Source organism: Buteo buteo, chromosome 11 (genome assembly GCF_964188355.1).
Source record: "Buteo buteo chromosome 11, bButBut1.hap1.1, whole genome shotgun sequence".
NCBI lineage: Eukaryota > Metazoa > Chordata > Aves > Accipitriformes > Accipitridae > Buteo > Buteo buteo.
The window spans coordinates 27,588,059-27,607,775 of NC_134181.1; the positions used below are offsets into that span (position 1 = coordinate 27,588,059).

Sequence of the window (19,717 nt, forward strand, 5' to 3'; positions counted from 1 at the left end):
CCTAATGGAGAATGGAGACTAACAGTTGACTATCGTAGCCTGAATGAAGTCACGCTGCCACTGAGCGCTGCTGTGCTGGACATGCTAGAACTTCAATACAAACTGGAGTCAAAGGCAGCTAAGTGGCATGCCACAACTGACGTCGCTAATGTGCTTTTCCCAATCCCTCTGGCAGCAGAGTGCCGGCCACAGTTTGCTTTCACTTGGAGGGGCATCCAGTACACTTGGAATCGACTGTCCCAGGGGTGGAAACACAGCCCTGCCATTTGCCATGGACTAACCCAGATTGCACTGGAGAAGGGTGAAGCTCCGGAACGCCCACAGTACATTGATGACATCATCATATGGGGCGACAGAGCAGAAGAAATTTTTGAGAAAGGGAAGAAAATAGTTCAAATCCTCCTGAAGGCCGGTTTTGCTGTAAAACAAAGTCAAGGGACCTGCACAGAAGATCCAGTTTTTAGGAATAAAATGGCAAGACGGGCATCATCAGATCCCAACAAAATAGCAGCTATGTCTCCACCGACTAGTATAAAGGAAACACAGGCTTTCTTAGATGTTGTGGGTTTTTGAAGAATGTATGTTCCAAATTACAGTCTGATCATAAGCCCTCTCCATCAAGTGACCAGGAAGAATGATTTTAAATGGGGCCCTGAGCAACAGCAAGCCTTTTAACAAATTAAATGGGAGATTGTTCACGCATTAGCCCTCGGGCCAGTCCAGGCAGGACAAGATGTTTAAAATGTGCTCTATACCGCAGCCAGGGAGAATGGCCCTACCTGGAGCCTCTGGCAGAAAGCACCCAGGGAGACCTGAGGAAGATCCCGGGGGTTTTGGAGTTTGGGATACAGAGGATCCAAGGCCCACTATACTCCAACTGAAAAAGAGATATTGGCAGTATATGAAGGAGTTCAAGCCGCCTCAGAAGTGGCTGGTACTGAAACACAGCTCCTCTTAGCACCCCGACTGCTGGTGCTGGGCTGGATGTTCAAAGGGAGGGTCTCCTCTACACATCATGCAGCTGATGCCACGTGGAGTAAGTGGGTCGCACTGATCACACAACGAGCTCGTACAGGAGACCCCAATCGCCCAGGAATTTTAGAATTGATCACAGACTGTCCAGAAGGCAAAGATTTTGGAACGTCGCCAGAGGAGGAGGTGACACATGCTGAAGAGGCCCCACTGTATAATAAACTGTCAGAAAATGAGAGGCAATATGCCCTATTCACTGGTGGGTCCTGTTGCATTGTGGGAGAACATTGGAGGTGGAAGGCTGCTGTATGGAGTCCTATACGACAAGTCGCAGAAACTGCTGAAGGAGAAGATGAATCGAGTCAGTTTGCAGAGGTGAAAGCCATTCAGCTGGCTTTGGACATTGCTGAATGAGAAAAATGGCCAATACTTTATCTTTATACTGACTCATGGAAGGTGGCAAATATCCTGTGAGGGTGGTTACAGCAATGGAAGCAGAGCAACTGGCAGCGCAGAGGTAAACCCATCTGGCCTGCCGCACTGTGGCAAGATACTGCATCCTGGCTAGAGAATCTGGTTGTAAAAGTACATCATGTGGATGCTCACGTATGCAAGGGTCAGGCCACTGAAGAACACCAAAACAACCAACAGGTGGATCGGGCAGCCAAGACTGAAGTGGCTCAGGTGGATTTGGACTGGCAACATAAGGGTGAATTATTTATAGCTCGGTGGGCCCATGACACCTCAGGCCATCAGGGAAGAGATGCAACATATAGATAGGCTCATGATCGAGGGTTGGACTTCACCATGGACATTATTGCACAGGTTATCCGTGAATGTGAAACGTGTGCTGCCACCAAGCATGCCAAGCGGTTAAAGCCCCTGTGGTATGGAGGATGATGGCTGAACTATAAAGATGGGGAGGTCTAGCAGATCGACTATATCACACTCCCACAAACCAACCAAGGCAAGTGCCATGTGCTTACAATGGTGGAAGCAACCACCAGGTGGCTGGAAACACATCCTATGCTCCATGCCACCGCCTGGAACACTATCCTGGGCCTTGAAAAGCAAGTCTTCTGGTGACATGGCACCCCAGAAAGAATTGAGTCAGACAACGGGACTCATTTCCGAAACAACCGCATAGACACCTGGGCCAAAGCGCACAGCATTGAGTGGGTGTGTCACATCACCTATCACGTACCAGCCTCTGGGAAAATCGAACGATACAATGGACTGCTAAAAACTACACTGAGAGCAATGGGGGATGGGACCTTCAAATACTGGGATACATGTATTTAGTGGGCATCATTGATGGTTGGACTCGATAATCTTGAAGGTCTTTTCCAACCTAAATGATTCTATGATTCTATGTTTAGCAAAAGCCACCTGATTAGTTAACACTAGAGGATCTACCAGCTGAGCTGGCCCTGCCCAAACAAAACTTCTACATACTGTAGAAAGGGATAAAGTCCCCATAGTGCACATGAAGAACATGTTAGGGAAGACAGTCTGGGTTACTCCTGCCTCGGGCAAAGGCAAACCTTTCCGCAGGATTGCTTTTGCTCAAGGACTTGGGTGCACTTGGTGGGTGATGTGTAAGGATGGGGAAGTTTGATGCGTACTTCAAACGGATTTGATTTTGGGTGAGAATAGCCAGTGAATTAAATTGTATGATGTTAATTGCTAAATAACCCTTCCACTGTATGTCATCACTACTACAGTTGCTATATGCCATATCAATGATATTACATTAAGAATCATCCAAATCACTGAAGGATGGACTTTGATGAAACTAAGCAAAGTGCAGCGGTGATAGAACTTGAACTGGCTTTAGCAACTGGTGCCCAGCAACTTCCTCAAGATTAACATCTTCAGTCTGCAGACCGTGGGTGTGGGCCATGTCAAAAATACCAGCCGTGACCTCCAGATGCAGCATGCAACAATCCACCATCACACACCATCTCTCCTGCCCTGACTGACTGTTACAACAGATGGAGCCCCAAAGTCATGGATTAAATGAACTCGATGGACACAGTAGAGGTATCGCCAACAAACTAAAGGAATGATATCTCTGTGTGTGTGTGTGTATATATATATATAAAAATATATATCTCAAAGACAGGGAAAGTGGTGGTGATTAATTGGAAAGTGTAAGACCTGGGCATAATGTAGATGGTATAGAATAAGGGGTGGAGGATAGTGTCCTGGGTTCGGCTGGGATAGAGTTAATTTTCACAAGAAGATAGGAGGAGGCACAGCCAGGACAGATGACCCGAGCTAGCCAAGAGGATATTTGATACCATATGATGTCATGCTCAATATATAACTGGGGGAGCTGACTGGGGGGAGGAGGGATCACAGCTCAGGAACAGGCTGAGCATTGGGTTCCAGGTGGTGAGCAATTGCATTGTGCATCACTCACTTTATACATTCTTATATTAGTATTATTGTTATTATTACTTCTTCTCTCCTTGTGTTGTCCTATTAAACTGTCCTTATCTCAAGCCATGAGGTTTTACCTTTTTCTTCCAATTCTCCTCCCCATCCCACCGCAGGGGGAGGAGTGAGTGAGCGCCCACATGGTGCTTAGTTGCTGTCTGGGTTTAAATCATGACAATGAGAAAGAGACCACTGGTTCTTACATAAAATGCATGATGAATCTGCAGATCTGGACAAGCAGATGATGCCACCGCCAGTTTGCCACTTCAGTCAGCTGAATGGCATTCTGACCTTGATGCTCTCAAACCTCTTAACTTCTGAAGAAGAAAGAATGACACCTTACCTTAAAGGACCCTATTAAACTGGGCAGTGGGTATGAACTGCACCCCCATTCCATGGATGGCAGCATTAGATTTTCAATATGACAGAAATGGCATCGTATAAGCTAGGCAATAAAATCCAAACCTGTTTTTTGATATGATTGTGACTTCTGCTTGGGATAAAGGTTCTCTCTTCAAGCCAAGTGTAATCTCCTATCAGTACCAAGACACATGGATTTCAGAAAGTTCTTTCCACCTTGATTCCTTATGACAGCACAGCAGGCTTTACAGCACTATATTTACTACTGTAAAAGGAAAGTACTGTTCACTGGAATACTTTAGATGCTCCTCCCCATAATTGGGCACAAAAGAGACATCTCATTAAAGAGGAGGAAAACAAAACAACTCAGCAAAATCTGTCAGTATGTTTAAGAACGCCACTATATTGGCTGCTAAAACGTCAGCTACAGTGGATATTACTATTCAGATGATTTTGAAAATACAACTGGAACACTATCTCCTAAAGTAAGCGAGGATGTGTGTTTCCTATTGACATCTGACTGCCTGTAATATATTCAGTTAGCAGCAGCTACTACTGGGGAAAAGAAAAAAATAATGTTATCTCATTAGCAGAATAAAATCCATTTCTAGCACAGACTCATAATTGTACTTGCAAAAGGATGGAACATCAGCCACAGGCAAAGACACTCCAGTGAAACAGTCTGCTGCACTCTGTTTACGATTGAGAATCCTGCACAAACCCCACAGCATTATGTCAAATACACCCTTTCATTACAATTGTCAAACTGCGAAACCTCTTTTTTCTCTCAGAGCTACAGAGAATACAGACAACAATATCTGAACAATACAGGCATCCCCTGTCTCTCTCCTACACTGCCATCAGCTCTGTCAGTCACCAAAAATACCTTGCCCCTTGAACCACCACTGGAGCTAGAAAGCCAGGCCACAGGCCAATTCTGCAGGGCAGAGGAGGAAGGAGAAAAGGACATAATTTACTTTGCAAACAGCAGAAATTACAAATTAACCAACTGATGCTTCAGCCCTGTTAATATACAGTTCCCCAGTAATTCCAGAAACTAAGTTAAGCCAAGCATAAGCAGGATGCCATTTCAAACCTTTTCTGAGATAATGAAAAAGGAACTTTCAGGTTTCTGTCTGACAGCAAAGGCAGAATATCACAACAAGGTAGTCAAATCCCTGAGTATCACACAAGCATAAAACCCCTTCCTGACTGGAACACTCAACTCAACTTCTCTGGCACTTTGGGATATGTTTTATACATGTGCCCTATAGATACTGCCTTATACGACATTACGACAGTTGCTTTATCAGTTAAGAAATACAGAAATAGAAAGTGCAAAGCAGTATTTTTAAATTTAAAAAATATAATCACAATTAAAAATCAATGTACTTCTCTGTAAAAAAAATTTAAAACTATGTACTTCTAGTTTAAGAAAAATATCACCTCACGCAGTACATAATCACATCAACAGTATATACCAATGGGATCCATACCATTCAGTACTGACATGCTCTCAGATAGTTAAAATAAGGAAGAAAAAACTAAAAGTATCTCTTTTTTCTGGCATTACAGAGAAACTTTGTGATCAGTTCTGAGTCTAGACTAAGTAAAAACAACATGAAAAAGACATTTATTTAATCCTGAACACAGCAAAGGCTGCTGGTTACAAGTCTCTTGGGGTACATTTCAGAGTCATAGGGCTCCATTCCCCAAAACCTGCCCTCTGCTATCACAGACCATTCTGTGGGCCAGCAGTCTTGTTGCTATGAGAAGACACAGTCACCATGAGAAGGGTTAGCACTGGAAGAGAACAAAGGAGGGGACTGAGGTCTTGAACTAGGTAACATACTCACAGAGAACGTAGCACACTCAGCAAGAAGTGGGTGGATACATTTATGACAATCGATGGTGTTACACAGAAATGCTGCTACATTTTAGAATCATAGAATTGTTTAAGTTGGAAAAGACCTTTAAGATCATCAAGTCCAACCGTAGATTTTATAGCCCTTCAAACTTTTTCAGGGCAACAGAATTCCTATATACAGTTACCTCCAAAATACAACAGTCACAAGATGAGTATATTTTGGAAATTACGTACAAAAGGATCATATACTATAAAATACCACTACAGCCAACCCAGATAATTCTTAACTCTATCTTTGCATTGACGGTGTACTGAAAGTAGATGAACTAGAAACAGCAAACTAGACCTAAGATAATTATGTAAACATACGTAAAAGGATGCTGTGGTGCTGAGAGAAGTCAATGAAAAAAGGAGATATGGGAAAGTGTTGGGGAAGTTGTGAATTAAAGGAACTATTAACCTAGACCACTGTATGAAGCTATCCCTCTAGTACCCGAGCTGTGTAAATAGTCAGAATGTACCAAAGTTCCTCCTATCTCAGATACACAAGGCATGTGCTCTAATAGAATACTGCCTTAAAATTATAAATTGGTATGTATATACATTAAAAGGAAAAACAATTATAAGAATTATGTCTTGCATGTAGAACAGGAGATGGCAAAACTTTCAAAAATTTTAAGTCCTGCAGGAATTCCATCCAAACTCAGTCAATTCAATGGGGAAGTTCAATCCTGCCGAGAAATAAGCCTCACCTTATTGCAGAAAGTTCTTTTCAACAAAACAACAGTTTTGGGCCATGGTTCCCAAGCCAATGCTTTAGGTAAATATTTAAATATTTTAGAAAAGAGGAGAAATTTCAAACAGATTCAGCCCGTGTGAAATTATGTAAAGAGTATAGAACAGGTCTGAGGCATTTACAGTAGACTATCCAAGATATACTGACACATCTAAATTAACCAAAAATGATTCAAAAGGCTGAAGAGCTTCGGCTCATTAATATCATACTGTTATACTCTATCTGGATGGTAAGACAAGATATGAATATGACCACAGCCCACCAAAAGTGCTGAGAAGAAATGAAAGCAAGCATAACTAAGCATGAAAAATTAGGAGTGATTCGGGCCAATTTTGGGTATATATCTATTTTCAAATGTAAGAAACTGATAGGAATTCACAGTGTCTTCTGCTTAGTGTCATCTGTCTTGCTTAGTCTCATCCTCAAGTAGCTGGCCTTCATCCATAGGTTGATATCTACTGTAAACAAGGACATTTTAGAGAAACACAATCATCATCTGAGGTGATGAAACAGTAGATCCAAGGCTCAATAGTGACAGAAAATGCAGTGCTCTTTGCAGGGTTTTTAAATGCCTACATGCAGTCTGTGAGAGTATGTTCAGACAGACATCATATATACCAAGGTGAGTTGTCAAGCAGCAAATGTATTTTCACTTCTACACATATTAAGGTTAAAATGCTGTAGCGCATTCCCCTGGAGGTTCTGTCCTCAAAAGTCGGGGATGAGCATCTGCATCCAAGACTACAGAATGTGCATGTAACTCCCAGTTAGGGACTTCAATCTCAGCAAAGCCATGTAAAATTCCCCTGGTATCCAGCAGAACACTACTGATTCAGTGAGATGCTCCCTCTCCCTCTCTACTAGAAGAATCGTCTTGGGTAATAGGTTCAGTAGTAAAAAGATGCATGGTGGGCTTGTATTCCAGTTTATCTAGCAACTTTCCATGGGCTGGCTAATATAAGATGACATGGACTTTCTTTCAAACAGTGACAGCGATTCTTGGTTTTGGATTAGATTAGTTTCAAGGTCCCAAACTGTGGTGGGCCCTTGTTGTTAGTTTCTTGATTAAAAATAAATAAATAAATAAATAAAAAGAAGGGGGGGAAAAGAATAAAAAAGGTGGAGGATTTTTGTTACAAAGGGAAACTGGAAACTTCTCTCCACACAAGCAGAGACATGGCTGTATTGCAGAGGCCTCAGGGTAAGGATTAAAGAAAAACAAAATAGAAACCCTTCCATCTCTAATTAGGGTCTTCATTTGCCAAAGAGCCATTCCACAGCGGGAGGAATTACATTCAGGCTGTTGCTTGGATAACGTCTCCCAGCAGGTTGGCTCCTCAGAGCAGGCTACTCTGAGCCAACAATTTCTGGTTACTTGGAGGCAAGCAGCCTGCATATTGTTTTAACTGGCCTGGCTTTTTGCAGCCAGTTTTGCTGAAGAACAATCTTTCTATTCAGAATGCAGAGATAAAAGCTTCACTTGGTTTGAATTTGTCCCCAGTTTCTTTCTCCCTTTCTTTTTTTAAACATGGGAATTATAGGTTCTGGAGTTTGCATTATTTCTCTTGTAGACATCAATGTTTCTCCCCCTCTAGCCACTTGATTCTTTGCCAGTGAAGGCTGCTGTCTGGAGTCCAGCCATTCATCAGCCCCTACCTCATCATTAACACTGTGGTGCTGGCGGTCACAGCTCATTGCTGGCGACAGGAAATCCTAACTTGCAAGAGGTTAACCACAGCCCATAAACAGCCAGGCTGGCTCATTAGTCCCTTACAGTCAGCTGAAGGGACCCTCTGGGAGTTTCAACACTGTTCATGGACTTAAGAGTCTATGCATTCTGTACTCTTCGCAAATGCCTTCCCTCTCCACCTCTTAAAAGCTCACTATTTGGATCCTCGGGGCTAAGGCCCATCTTTTTTCCTACCCAAAGCTGACTAAGTTCTTTGAGCATTTTGAAAAATTAAACTTCTGTCATGTATTCTCTTGGCTTACCAATTGAACAAAACACCAATGGGCCAACAACTGAGACACTAATGCGCTAGAATACATACATGCTTTTGGTATTTTTAATAGTTTTGGTGAGAGTTTCATATCCATATTGAGCAATTCTAAGGCAACAGCTATGCAAATGTTGATAATATATACCTAATCTGTCTAGAGAATTCATGCCACAAATATGTCCAACTCTAATCTTCAAGAAATAACCTGCTAGAATTGCAAATGGCTCAGTTAGTGCTCCCTACGTTGACCAAAAAGCCCACTTCATACTTATTTTGAGTTCACAGTATGATCACTTGCTTCATTTGGAGTTGATTTGTTGAACGTAGTACAAACATTAAAACATCAATGCCATTCAAACAGGCACCTCTAGATAATATCCACCTGCCCATCATGAAGACAAAATGTTTAGAGCAGAAAAACAACTTCTGGCAAATTATCTCAAAGGAGTAGGATATGAAGCACAATTTGTGTTATATTTTCTCTTTTCTCCCTTTCAATCCTGTGAAAATCATTGCAAAACAGTCCTACTTTATGTCTGCAATTTCTTATGATCCACTATTTTCTACCACTGCCGATTGTATCTGCCCATCTTTTACTCTGAATATTGAAGTCCCTCTGATGCAGCTCTGGTTACATTCCCCAGTTCTCCAATTTCTTTCAAAGCCTTCTGTCTCTTAGGGCACCAAAATTAGGCGTGTCACTCATCTGTGAAGTCCTAAATAATTCCATTCCCTGCCTCCATATCTGCTCCTTATTTTCTTCACTTTCTGATCCATTTATCTGATTCTGCTTGCCAGCCTTCTTTTATGCTCATTTCTGTACTCCAACATAGCTGCACTTACTTGCCCACTCACTTTTCTGCTTCAAACTCCATTTCTGTAGTTCTTCTAACATGTCTGCCATTGTGCATTTCTCCTGTTAGAGAAATAGGTAGATTCTTCATGTAAAATAAAAATATCTCTCAATGTCTGAGAGGCTCACAAGGCACACAGAATCATGAGGGTCCAAAAACTTAAGAGACATAAAACATTTACATATTATTATTATTATTATTATTATTTGTATGTGCGGCATATCTTAAAAAGTTGTTCCTTAGTCTTTACTCAGCCTGGACTTCCATAAATTTCACTGGGAGTTCTGACTGAGCAAAGACTCCAGTAACACATGTTGTACAACAACAGCTGCTTCTTTAGCTTAAGGGAGAAGCAGCTGTGTTCCACAGTTGGTTGGAAAGGAGTGAAGATGGCGGTGGGGACTGCTAAGGACTCAACTCTAAAAGTGGACATTTATTTAAAGTAAACAATCCAACAATAGCAAATCTAATGAGTGCCAGAGGGAGAAACATAAGAGATGGCCTTTCTTCATGAATAGCTGTTGCTTTTCATAACTGGACAGTGAACACAAAAAGCAAGTTAATAAAATAATACAATAACAGGTTGCTGGCACTAGTTACCAATGGAAAGGGCACACCACCACCCATAAATTAAAACCTCATAGATCTACTTCTGAACTGCATAACCTGATTAGCCCTTGTTTGTCCATTCCTTTGAGCACTCCCCTCTTTGGCTTTGACCCAGCTCTTTTCTTTCCTTTTACATCTTTCACTGTATGATCCATACACAACACAAATCCCTTTTTTAATTTGTTAAAATAGGCTTGTTGTTAGAGTACGGTCTATGGGGGATGGAAGAAGAGGCAAGGAGATGGGAAGCAGAAATACACTGAGCTTTTGGCAAAAGCATTTTTCTTTATGTGATTTTTTTTGGTGGTGGTGTTCAAAAATACACAGTAGTCCCTATCAGGAAGATTATGAGAACTGACTATTTCTGTCTGTCATTATGAAAGTCCAGCTTCTTCCTGAAAAACCATTATTATCCCCTCTTCTGACCTCATCTATGTAATTTTTTTAGAACTCCAGAAATCATTATGTCTATATGCTGTAGAGGTCTGACCACACTGCTAACCCTGGGGAAGTAAGAAACAAGAATGTCAAAAGATAAATGACACCAGAAATATTTGCACAAGTAGCAGTATCACTTCAAGTATCATTTTTTAAAGATGTTTTATGGTTGTTTAAAATGGCTGATAATATTTCAGGTGTCCTGGGCATTATAAATGATAATGAAGTGGGGAATAACAAGAAACGATCAGTATGATATTACAGCACTTATGTTTTTCTCTGGCGTTTCAGGAAAATGGTAGTTCTCTCTGTTTCTCAATACATTCATTCTTTAGAACAAATACAGTAAGAAAAAACAATGCATGGCAGGGGTTACAATTATATCTACTACTTCTTTTCACAGTTAACTCTAATTTTAGGCAGTGCTAGGACAACAGGCCATGGAAATGAAAATTTTAAATGCAAAGTTAACGGAGACTATTAAAGAACATGACTGATTCGGAAGGTCAGAGTCTTTAGCACTAGCCAGGATGCTATTTTCCCCCCTCAAAACGCATACTCTTTTTTTCATTACAAAACAATGGAATTGATAAACAACGTAGTTTGTGCTTTAGTCAGAGTTTTGGCATATTTGGCATATGCAAAGTAGATCTAACAACTAGTCCACAGCAAAAGGAGTCTAGTCTGATTCAAGAAACTTCTCTTCTGCTTCATAACAACTTCCTTCTTAACACAGAATGCCTGAGAGTTCAAAACAACCAGTATTAAGTTTCTACTGCTGAACAACTTTTCTCAATCTGTAGTTTGACATGCATTTAGGCTAGCACTGCCATCAGAAAGAGCAGTCCCTTTACCCTCGTCCTCTTACTTGTTCCTACCTCCACCGGACATTACGCTGCCAACACAAACCTTCATGTAGCCACACAGTGAAAGAAACAAAGAAACCAACCAACAAACAAACCAACCAGCTTAAAAGTCACCCATACTATTACTTTTCAGCCATACCAATTAAATTTTGCCATAGATTTTGAGACTACTGCCTCAAAATGAATTCCAAAGGCTTTTTAGATGCTTTTTACAAAGAAACATGGGCTGACAAACAGAAGGCAGCAAAGGTCCCCAGTTGTGGAATAGATACCACAAGTGGAATGTCAACTACTTCAATGGATGTAAGAAGTTTTCCTAAAGTGACAGTATCTTCTACTGCATGTGGCACAAGACCCGCCATAGGGTGGGTTACTGCAGCTGTCACTACCAGTTGGAAGTATCTGAACAAGAAAAGTTTTGGAAACATTGATCAATGGTTTTAGACATGTCTCTCATTAATTTTAGATCTTAATCTACTGCATAGTTCAGTCCTAATTTCTGAATAAGTTTAGCATGGAGGAGCGTTTGCCTAAATTCCATATGCATTTCTACAACTGCACGGAATCAATTTCTACAGGAAATTATCCAAAGCGCATATAAAACTACAAATGTTATTAAGAAACAAAAGGTATGCTTATATAGTCACTGCAATTCTAATTTGCACTTATAACTGTATGCTTAATTTAGGCTATTAATATTAAGGTGTAAATCAATTTGTTTGATTTGCCTTTCTTTTTTTATTACTTTCAGCAACTCCAAAAGTAAAAGGATTAAAATTGACTCCCCACAGGCCCTCTTGTTCCTCAAGTCTTAGAACAGATCACTCTTTATTCAGGAACTAAACTACCAACGTAGCCCCATGATTTTTTGTTTGACTACCTTATAAGAATCTTTATATTTAAACTAAATTGTTAGATAAAAGATTAGGAATCACAGTTAGACTATTTAATGCAAACTGAAGTTATTACGATTTTGGCCCCAACCTAAGTAGTATAATCATAATGATGATGTGGCAAAACAAGAGATTCTTCTAGTTAGTATTTGTGTAAATGTTTTTGTAAATAAACTCTTAAAAGAGAGAAAATAAGTGAATGGATACTGGAAGAACTGTTAGGAATTTCCTCATATTACAGATGCCTTTGATCTGAAGAAAACAGGAAGCTGTAGTAGCAGAGACATCCTCTCTTTGTTAGGTTCTACTCAGATGCACATCCTCAAATATACACATCCTATTAATACAGAAGAAGAGTCCCTTCAGCAGTCCCTGGAAGAGAAACAGATCAAAATCCTTCCCTGTGGACTTTCAAGCCTGCAGAAAGGGAAGAAGTATGACTTCTAAGCAAATCTTCGGTATTTTCTCACTAGCTATCCTGTACTGAAATAAAAAAACCAATCGTGTTGCTGGGTTGTATTTCACTGTCTGGACAGATGTCATTTGCTTCAAAAATGACTAGGGCGGGGGAAGAACAGAAGGGCCACGTATTGGAATGTGCAGGACACAGGCAGGTACTGCCATCACAATACAGTGGATGTGGGCACGCAACAGGTATTGTAGGGAACACTGCTTTTCCCTTCCTTCAGAGCAAAGCTGCCCTGGCGGAGCACGTGCTCTGGCAGGCAAAGGAGAAGGAGCCTGATTGTGCTGTAGGCAGAGGAGGCAGGAATTCCAGGAGGGGAAAGGTTCCCTTTGAAGCACATGGTGCGAAGAGCTTCCCAGTGACCATGGCAACAGCTCAGTGGGTTCCCAGCCTGAGAACCAAGTTACTGCAGCCATGCCTCAAAAACAAAAAAAGTCTGAAAGAAGGAAAGAGAGAGGGGGAGGTGGGGTCGGGGGTGTAGGGGAGAGAAGTTGGAGCAGAATTAGCCTGGCAGAAACTGAGCGGCTCCCTAGTAGGCAAATCCAGCCAATAATGCTGGTCGGGTTCACGGGGTTTCCTTTTCATTTCCAAAGCTTTCTTCTTCCTCTGTCATTCCCCTTCTAGCCCTATTCAGGAGCTCATGAGATCAGTAAAACCCAGGCCTTTGCTTTGCCTGCATGCAGCATTGCCTCAAACAGGGCTGCACTGTGATCAAAGGCAATGTTAAATCACAGCTGCCACACACACCCCTTTCCCAATCAGGGTCCAGTTTTCACAGACGCTCTAACAGGAGATAAATTTTTTAAAAATCTTTCATTTCCATCACACAATATAAATCTGACTAAGAAGGATGAGCAATTAAAAAATCTATATGGAAATGGACACATTAAATTCTGTACAGCTACCAATCCCATTTAGCACATGGATAAACAAGTGGAGTGAAACTTCCGAAAACACGGACCAGGGTTTTACAAAAAACAAAACAAAAAAAACCAAACCAAACCAAAAAAAAACCCCAAACCCAAAACACCCCAAATCAAAAAAGACCACAACAACCAAAATCAACAATAAGAATAAAATCATACATCTTTGTACCAGATTTCTGTGTCATGGAATTTAGCTCTACAAACTGCTTTTAAGTAGTCTCTACATTCTACTTCACAATATTCCAAACTTTCCACAATGTCATCTCTATTTTTTTTCTTTTCCTTTACTATTAAATGAAACAAAACCTCATAATTTATTCCTTCATATATGCATGCATTCCACCATAGAGACACAAGCATTTAACCTTTTTGCTTCTACTACTATATTGCTCAAAACAAGTGTTTACCAGTTTTAGTGAAACGAGTTTAAATTGGCTCCCTTAAAACAGGACTTGCAAATTCTTTTACCGTTTGAGTTAGTCTGAACTTTTAAACACATTCATTTATGATAGGCTTAAACTGACAAGGTTAACCATTCCTTATGTATGTAAGATAGGCAAAGTAATTGTCAGCTGAGCCAGGATAACTCTCCATGCACATCCTCTTAGTTCATAGCAAAGATGAGGATATCCAAACTAGCTTTCTTAGTGAAGAGTGTCCAAATGAAAGAGAATTGTACACATGTGCCATAAGCTGGAAAGGGAATTGTATACACAGACAACTGCCCTGGCAGCTTTATTTTGCCCTAAATTGTTGAGGCAGATTTTCAATTATGCCTGTGACAGTTTTAAAAGAAAGCAAGTCCTTAACTTCTCTCACCTTCCTAGCACCAACTTTCTTCCTACTATCAAATCAATAGGTCAAATTGATCCAACCACATCGCTTTCCCAACATACAAGATTTGGCTTTCATTTCACAGAATGGCTTCTAATGGAATTAAGATCTAAGAATAGGTACTAGAAGATCCCAATGGCAATTCCAGCATTAGGAATTAAACAGGAACTGAAAAGGGGAGATATATCTGCTTCCAGCAGGCAGTATAATTGATCACACAGTCAGACTTCACTAGACAAAGCAGAATTCCTGTGGTCTAGAAGTTCAAATGCCTTATATACTCAATTTTATGCACTCTACTACATCTCTTAAGGAGGTAAGAATATTCACATTCAATGAAGTCTTACTGTTACCCACCTGAGTCATTCATGCAGATGTGTGTGTAACAAGGGGTTGCTTTGCCATTTATCTCACTTGCTTAATATCTGGATATCAGCAACACCAGAGAAGCTGAAATGCAACACTTCATATATCCAAGAATCCAGTACATTTCTGAAATGTTGCATCAGCCCTGCATCTTGTAACATCCACGTTATCTTCACAACAGATGTTGCAGTTGGGCAGGCCTACTTCACAGAATTTTGGAAAAGCAAGAGCTTACCACAACTCTACTGAAAGGCAAACACAGTATTTGTCTGGAAAGTCAAACAGTGCATGACAAGTCACCTTGGGGGCAGGATAAATCAAACTAAATGAGGAACAAACAGTAGGCTTGTACTCCTTGATTTCTTCCTCCTTTTCTAAATGGAAGAAGTTCCACTCCCCTTTTCTGTTCAAGGCCACCCCTCCCCCATTTTATTTTATTTTCCTTTCCCCTCTCCTTGCCTTTCTCCTTTCCTTGCCTTGCCTTTTCTTTTTCCTTTTCATTCCATTTTTCCTCTCCCCTCCCTTGCCCTCTCTCCTCTCCCCTCCCTTGTGCTCCTCTCCCTCTCCCTCTCTCCCTTCCCTTTCCATGTTTTCTTTTAAGTCAAACAGCTGCCAAATCCTAAAAACAACCAGAAGAGGACACCTAGACACATGCAGCAGGTTTGATACTTACTCAGGCAAAACAGTTTAGAGGCCAAACTGAATTCTCATGTAGCCATATGCACCAAATTGCATGGAAACTGAACTTTTCAGAGATCCAGACAATCACAATGCAATTTGTTCCCACTGGTAAGATAACCAGGCTGACTTAATTGACAGACCTGCAAAAAGCTCATGGCTGATGCTCCTGCTGCTATCTGCACTCAACAATATTTAAAGAATTCTGAGAAGTCCTTCTAACTCAGGACATAACTTGAGCATAGGGAGGACTGAGCAGAAGGGTTGCAGAGAAAAGATGGAGAGGAAAAACTACAGCAGCAAGCATGAAATAGGGAACAAATATTTCAGCAAGAGAAGGATAAATGACAACATGAAAATACAGAACAAGGAGATGCATTACAGTTACTGAGAAGCAAGTATTGCCTAGAACCTTGGCCACTCTTTTTTCACCTGTTAAGATTACTGCACTTAAACTGGAAACACAGGAAACATTGTGCCCAAACTCTCTGGACGCACCCTGTGCAGGACTCACATCACTATCATTATGCATCAAAGTAGATGCTACAGAGCTCCCGAAGCAAATCCAGGGTCTGCTGTTCAGCAGGCCAAGCTTCAGGAAGCTAGGATCGGCAGATACTGAGGTGTCCTCATTCTAGAGATCGGTGTGGCTTTGGGGACATGGGGAACATAAAGGACATGGTGGGATTTGGGTACATAGCAGTGGGTCAGGCAAGCAATGCCACTATGTCAGAAAATATTTATAGCATTGTTTCTACAGGATATCTATGGTTTCCACTTTCTTCATCCATTTTGCCCACCTACTTCCTCATATGCTTTTCAAGAGCCTGACAGGAGGGAATGAACAGATTCCTTCCTTAAATGGCTTTCCCCAAGACTCAGCTTACTCCTGGAGTTTAATTATGGACCACTATGCATCTTTCAGTACCCAGTCTTCTCTAATTTCCATCCTCACGAGACCTTATCCTCAGATTTTATCCTCCTAAGAGCAAAGAAGCATCAGCTGGAATTTCTGTGATACAGAAACACTATTCCAAGTTAGGAAAAAAGTTGTATTATGCTAAAATTCAATAGAAAGGGTAGTCACTTCTTAAAGAGATGTTTCTCATCATGTACACAAGCTAAACCTGCAGCAAATTTTAGACAAGCAGATCGTTTCCCATCTCCTTTGAAATGTGGGGGGTTTAGAAGTTTTGTTTATAAATATACAGAGACAAGTTTTACCTATAAAATGTCAACCTAGGATTTTATTTTCTGCTTGATATACTACATTTTCACTGCTCACCTGAAGTCACCAACACTATACTACCGAAGACTCAGGAACTTGAGCCAGCTGGATTTTACGATGACCCCAGAGATTTTTTGCATTTTCAACCACTCAGTTACTGGAAGAACTTGTGGCCTGCACTCTTTCACACACTTCAACTACTCTAGACTTCAAATGTCAACATATAATAACCTCAATCCTCAAACATTCTAGGCTGAGAACAAAAAAATGACAGGTTTATGCTTTCCTTTTTAACATATCCAGCAGCAGTAATGGTATCTTACTGATTTCACCCCCTAAAACAAAGGGAGATGTTTTGCAAGGAATTTAGATTCCAGAGGCTGTATTCCACAGAGAGATTCCAGCAAGATTAAAATTTTTATTTCTTTGACCAGTAAGATTCACTTCTTATTAGAGATATCTATCCTGCAATTAAAGCAAAGAAATATCTTCTAGGGTTGAAGACTCCTCTTACCCCCAAAAAGGAAATTAATGTATGTCTTCTGAAAAAAATGTACCTAAGGAAAACCAATAAAATGCTTTAATTTTGACTGCTTTTGATAAGAAGCTTCCTTTGATCGAGTTAGCATCACGCTTGCAGTTCACCCTATTTCTACTCCAATACTGCTTCTGCTAAACAGCCATTTTTGCAGACGTCTTTGTTAGGTTCCTACACAGTTCAAAACGGGAATGTGTGCACTCAGCTCCACATCACCATCTCTATCAACTGAGTTATGACGTTATCTTTCCCTGAAGCATCTAGTGTGAAAATAGGCAAAACGGGAATATTTCATGGAGTAAAGTGAGTTTTCTCTTGTTTTATTTCTTGCTGATTTTTCTCAAAAAGGAACTAACCCTTTTGAGAAACAGTTACATGTAACATTTACCCCAATCTACCCCCTTACCTTTCCTAGGACAGTAAGGCATGGCTTAGGCTCCAACTCTGGCTGTTCCAGTTTTACCACTCCTACCCAGCCATATTCATATAGGTCTTCCTCATCATTGCTATTACACAGTCCAAGTGGATGCATCTGAAATAGAATCAGAAAGAAACCTTTAGCCAATCAGTAGAATTCAAAAAACATACAGATTGCTTTTGAATACCTTAATTTATAACAAATACACTTTTATTTACTAAGGTACACCAGAAAAACTGAAACATAAGGCTGCATATATGAAGAATTCAGTACGTTTCTGAAGCATGCTAGGAGTACAAAATCTTGGCATGTTATGTGAGCTCACTGTCATCTTGCTCATGAAAAATCATTTAAGGCTCACAATTAAATGCGATTATAAGTCCTTTTCTCAGATATAAAATAATTCAATACAAAGCTCCCCTTTATATTGCAAACCACCTTTCCTTGCAAACCAACAAAAATCATAGAAACTATTTTGCAGAGTCACTCATAAACGCTTTACATGTTATAAGATCCAGAACCAATGTTTGAGAGGCATTACCACTTTTTTTTTAAATATTTGCACAATATTAACTGTTTGTCATCCTTTGGAACATGCCTATCATGTAGTTCAAAGTAAGGTACAAGAAACTTCCTAACTGTTGTGGAACAGTCCCTAGTTTTTTCTGAACCCAAATGAGGGGGAGATACCATGGAGTAAGAAACTTCAGTGTCCTTTTAGATATTTATGTTTCTTACACAAGTCAACAATACATATTTGCTTTAATTTCAGATACTTAATCTCTTCCTCCACCTTCCAACACTATGTAGTTACTCTAATTTCACTATGGCAAGGAGCTTCCTACGCATCAATTTTTTTAACTTTCTTTGTCTTTTCCAAGTTTGTTGTCCTTCATTAGGATAATATCTTTGTGTATAAACTAGGGTGTGAAACATTTAACTTCTTACATTATTTACCATGTTCTCCTTGTTCTCTTTTTCCCTCAACTAAAATCTCACATTTTTCACAGACCCTTGCCTAAGAGTTGCCCAGGCTTTAATATATATGCAGAAAAACTTATTTGCAAAAAAAGTCTGTACTTTATTCAGCTTCATGCCTTTCCTTAAATCTCACCTTTGCCAAACGAGCTGAAGAAAACAACAAACTGGTATCAACACTGTGACAATTTTGTTTTCCTGGTGTCTGATTATAATGGGAGGAGATTATACCGCTCAATAATTTACATATATTCTTCTCACTAATCCATGCAAAGTAGCACCATGTAATGGTCACTAATCCTGCCATCTCTTCTGCATCACCAGCTTGTCATTTTGTCCTTTCTCCCATGTCTTGTACCTTGACTTTCATTTTGCAAGTGATTCAATACAAGGAGAGCTATTTATATTAACTTGTGGTGCCCTGACTTTCTGAGTAACTTCAGTGATTACTGCGAAATATGGAAACATGATGGTGTTCTGACACAATACAGAAGTTTTCCTACTCATTATTTTCCAAGATTCATCACCAATCCACCCGTATTTTAAGAAAAAAAACAAAACACCACAATACTAGGCAGACAAGAGTAGAATCCTCTGCCCAACTCCTCATTCACCCTTCCTCTTTTTTTTTGTTGAGTTACCATTACACGCTACTGAGCTGTCTACAGACTCACATGGATGAGCAGTTCAGCTTACTCTGTTTAAAAGCTTGGGACAGGTACTATCACTGAAAGATGAACCACTCCTTAAATTCAGCATCTGATGGATAAACTCTTCAGCACAGACATAAAAACAGAGAAGGGAGTCAGCCAGAGAGTGCTCTCTCCAAAATTGCCAGGCCATATATTCCAACATAATTAACCCCAAAAGGAGTCCATGGGATCCTTTAAGTAAACTGAAAGCTTTAATCTATATTAAATATCTAAAGAAACAGAGAACTATTCCCTTGATGTAATTCCCTTGACGTACTCTGTATCAATTGAGCTTTGAAACCATAACCCATATCTAAGAAGTTTCTAGCTCAAAATACTTGAAATGTGCTGGGGCACTTTCCACATGCCTGAAAGGGCAAAACTGAAACCACGACTCAGGTGCTTTTATCCAAGGTTACAAAATCTGTACACATTGCTGAGGGTTTAAAATAACTTCAAAAAGAGCCGCACAAATTTTAAGTGGGTTACTGTTACA

General features: G+C 40.3%; 1 protein-coding gene across 7 annotated transcripts in view; it reads right to left on the reverse strand.

Moving 5' to 3' along the window:
• Window positions 1-19,717, reverse strand: part of ZNRF3 (zinc and ring finger 3) — a 137,027-nt gene that overhangs the window by 26,610 nt on the left and 90,700 nt on the right. For 5 of the 7 annotated variants that reach the window (XM_075041079.1, XM_075041080.1, XM_075041077.1 and 2 more), the window contains exon 2: window positions 17,540-17,665. In XM_075041079.1, the coding sequence (XP_074897180.1) occupies window positions 17,540-17,665 (126 nt within the window). Of the gene's footprint in view, window positions 1-14,680; window positions 14,772-17,539; window positions 17,666-19,717 lie in introns of those variants that run through there. The other 2 variants (XM_075041082.1, XM_075041084.1) reach the window with 2 other exon arrangements.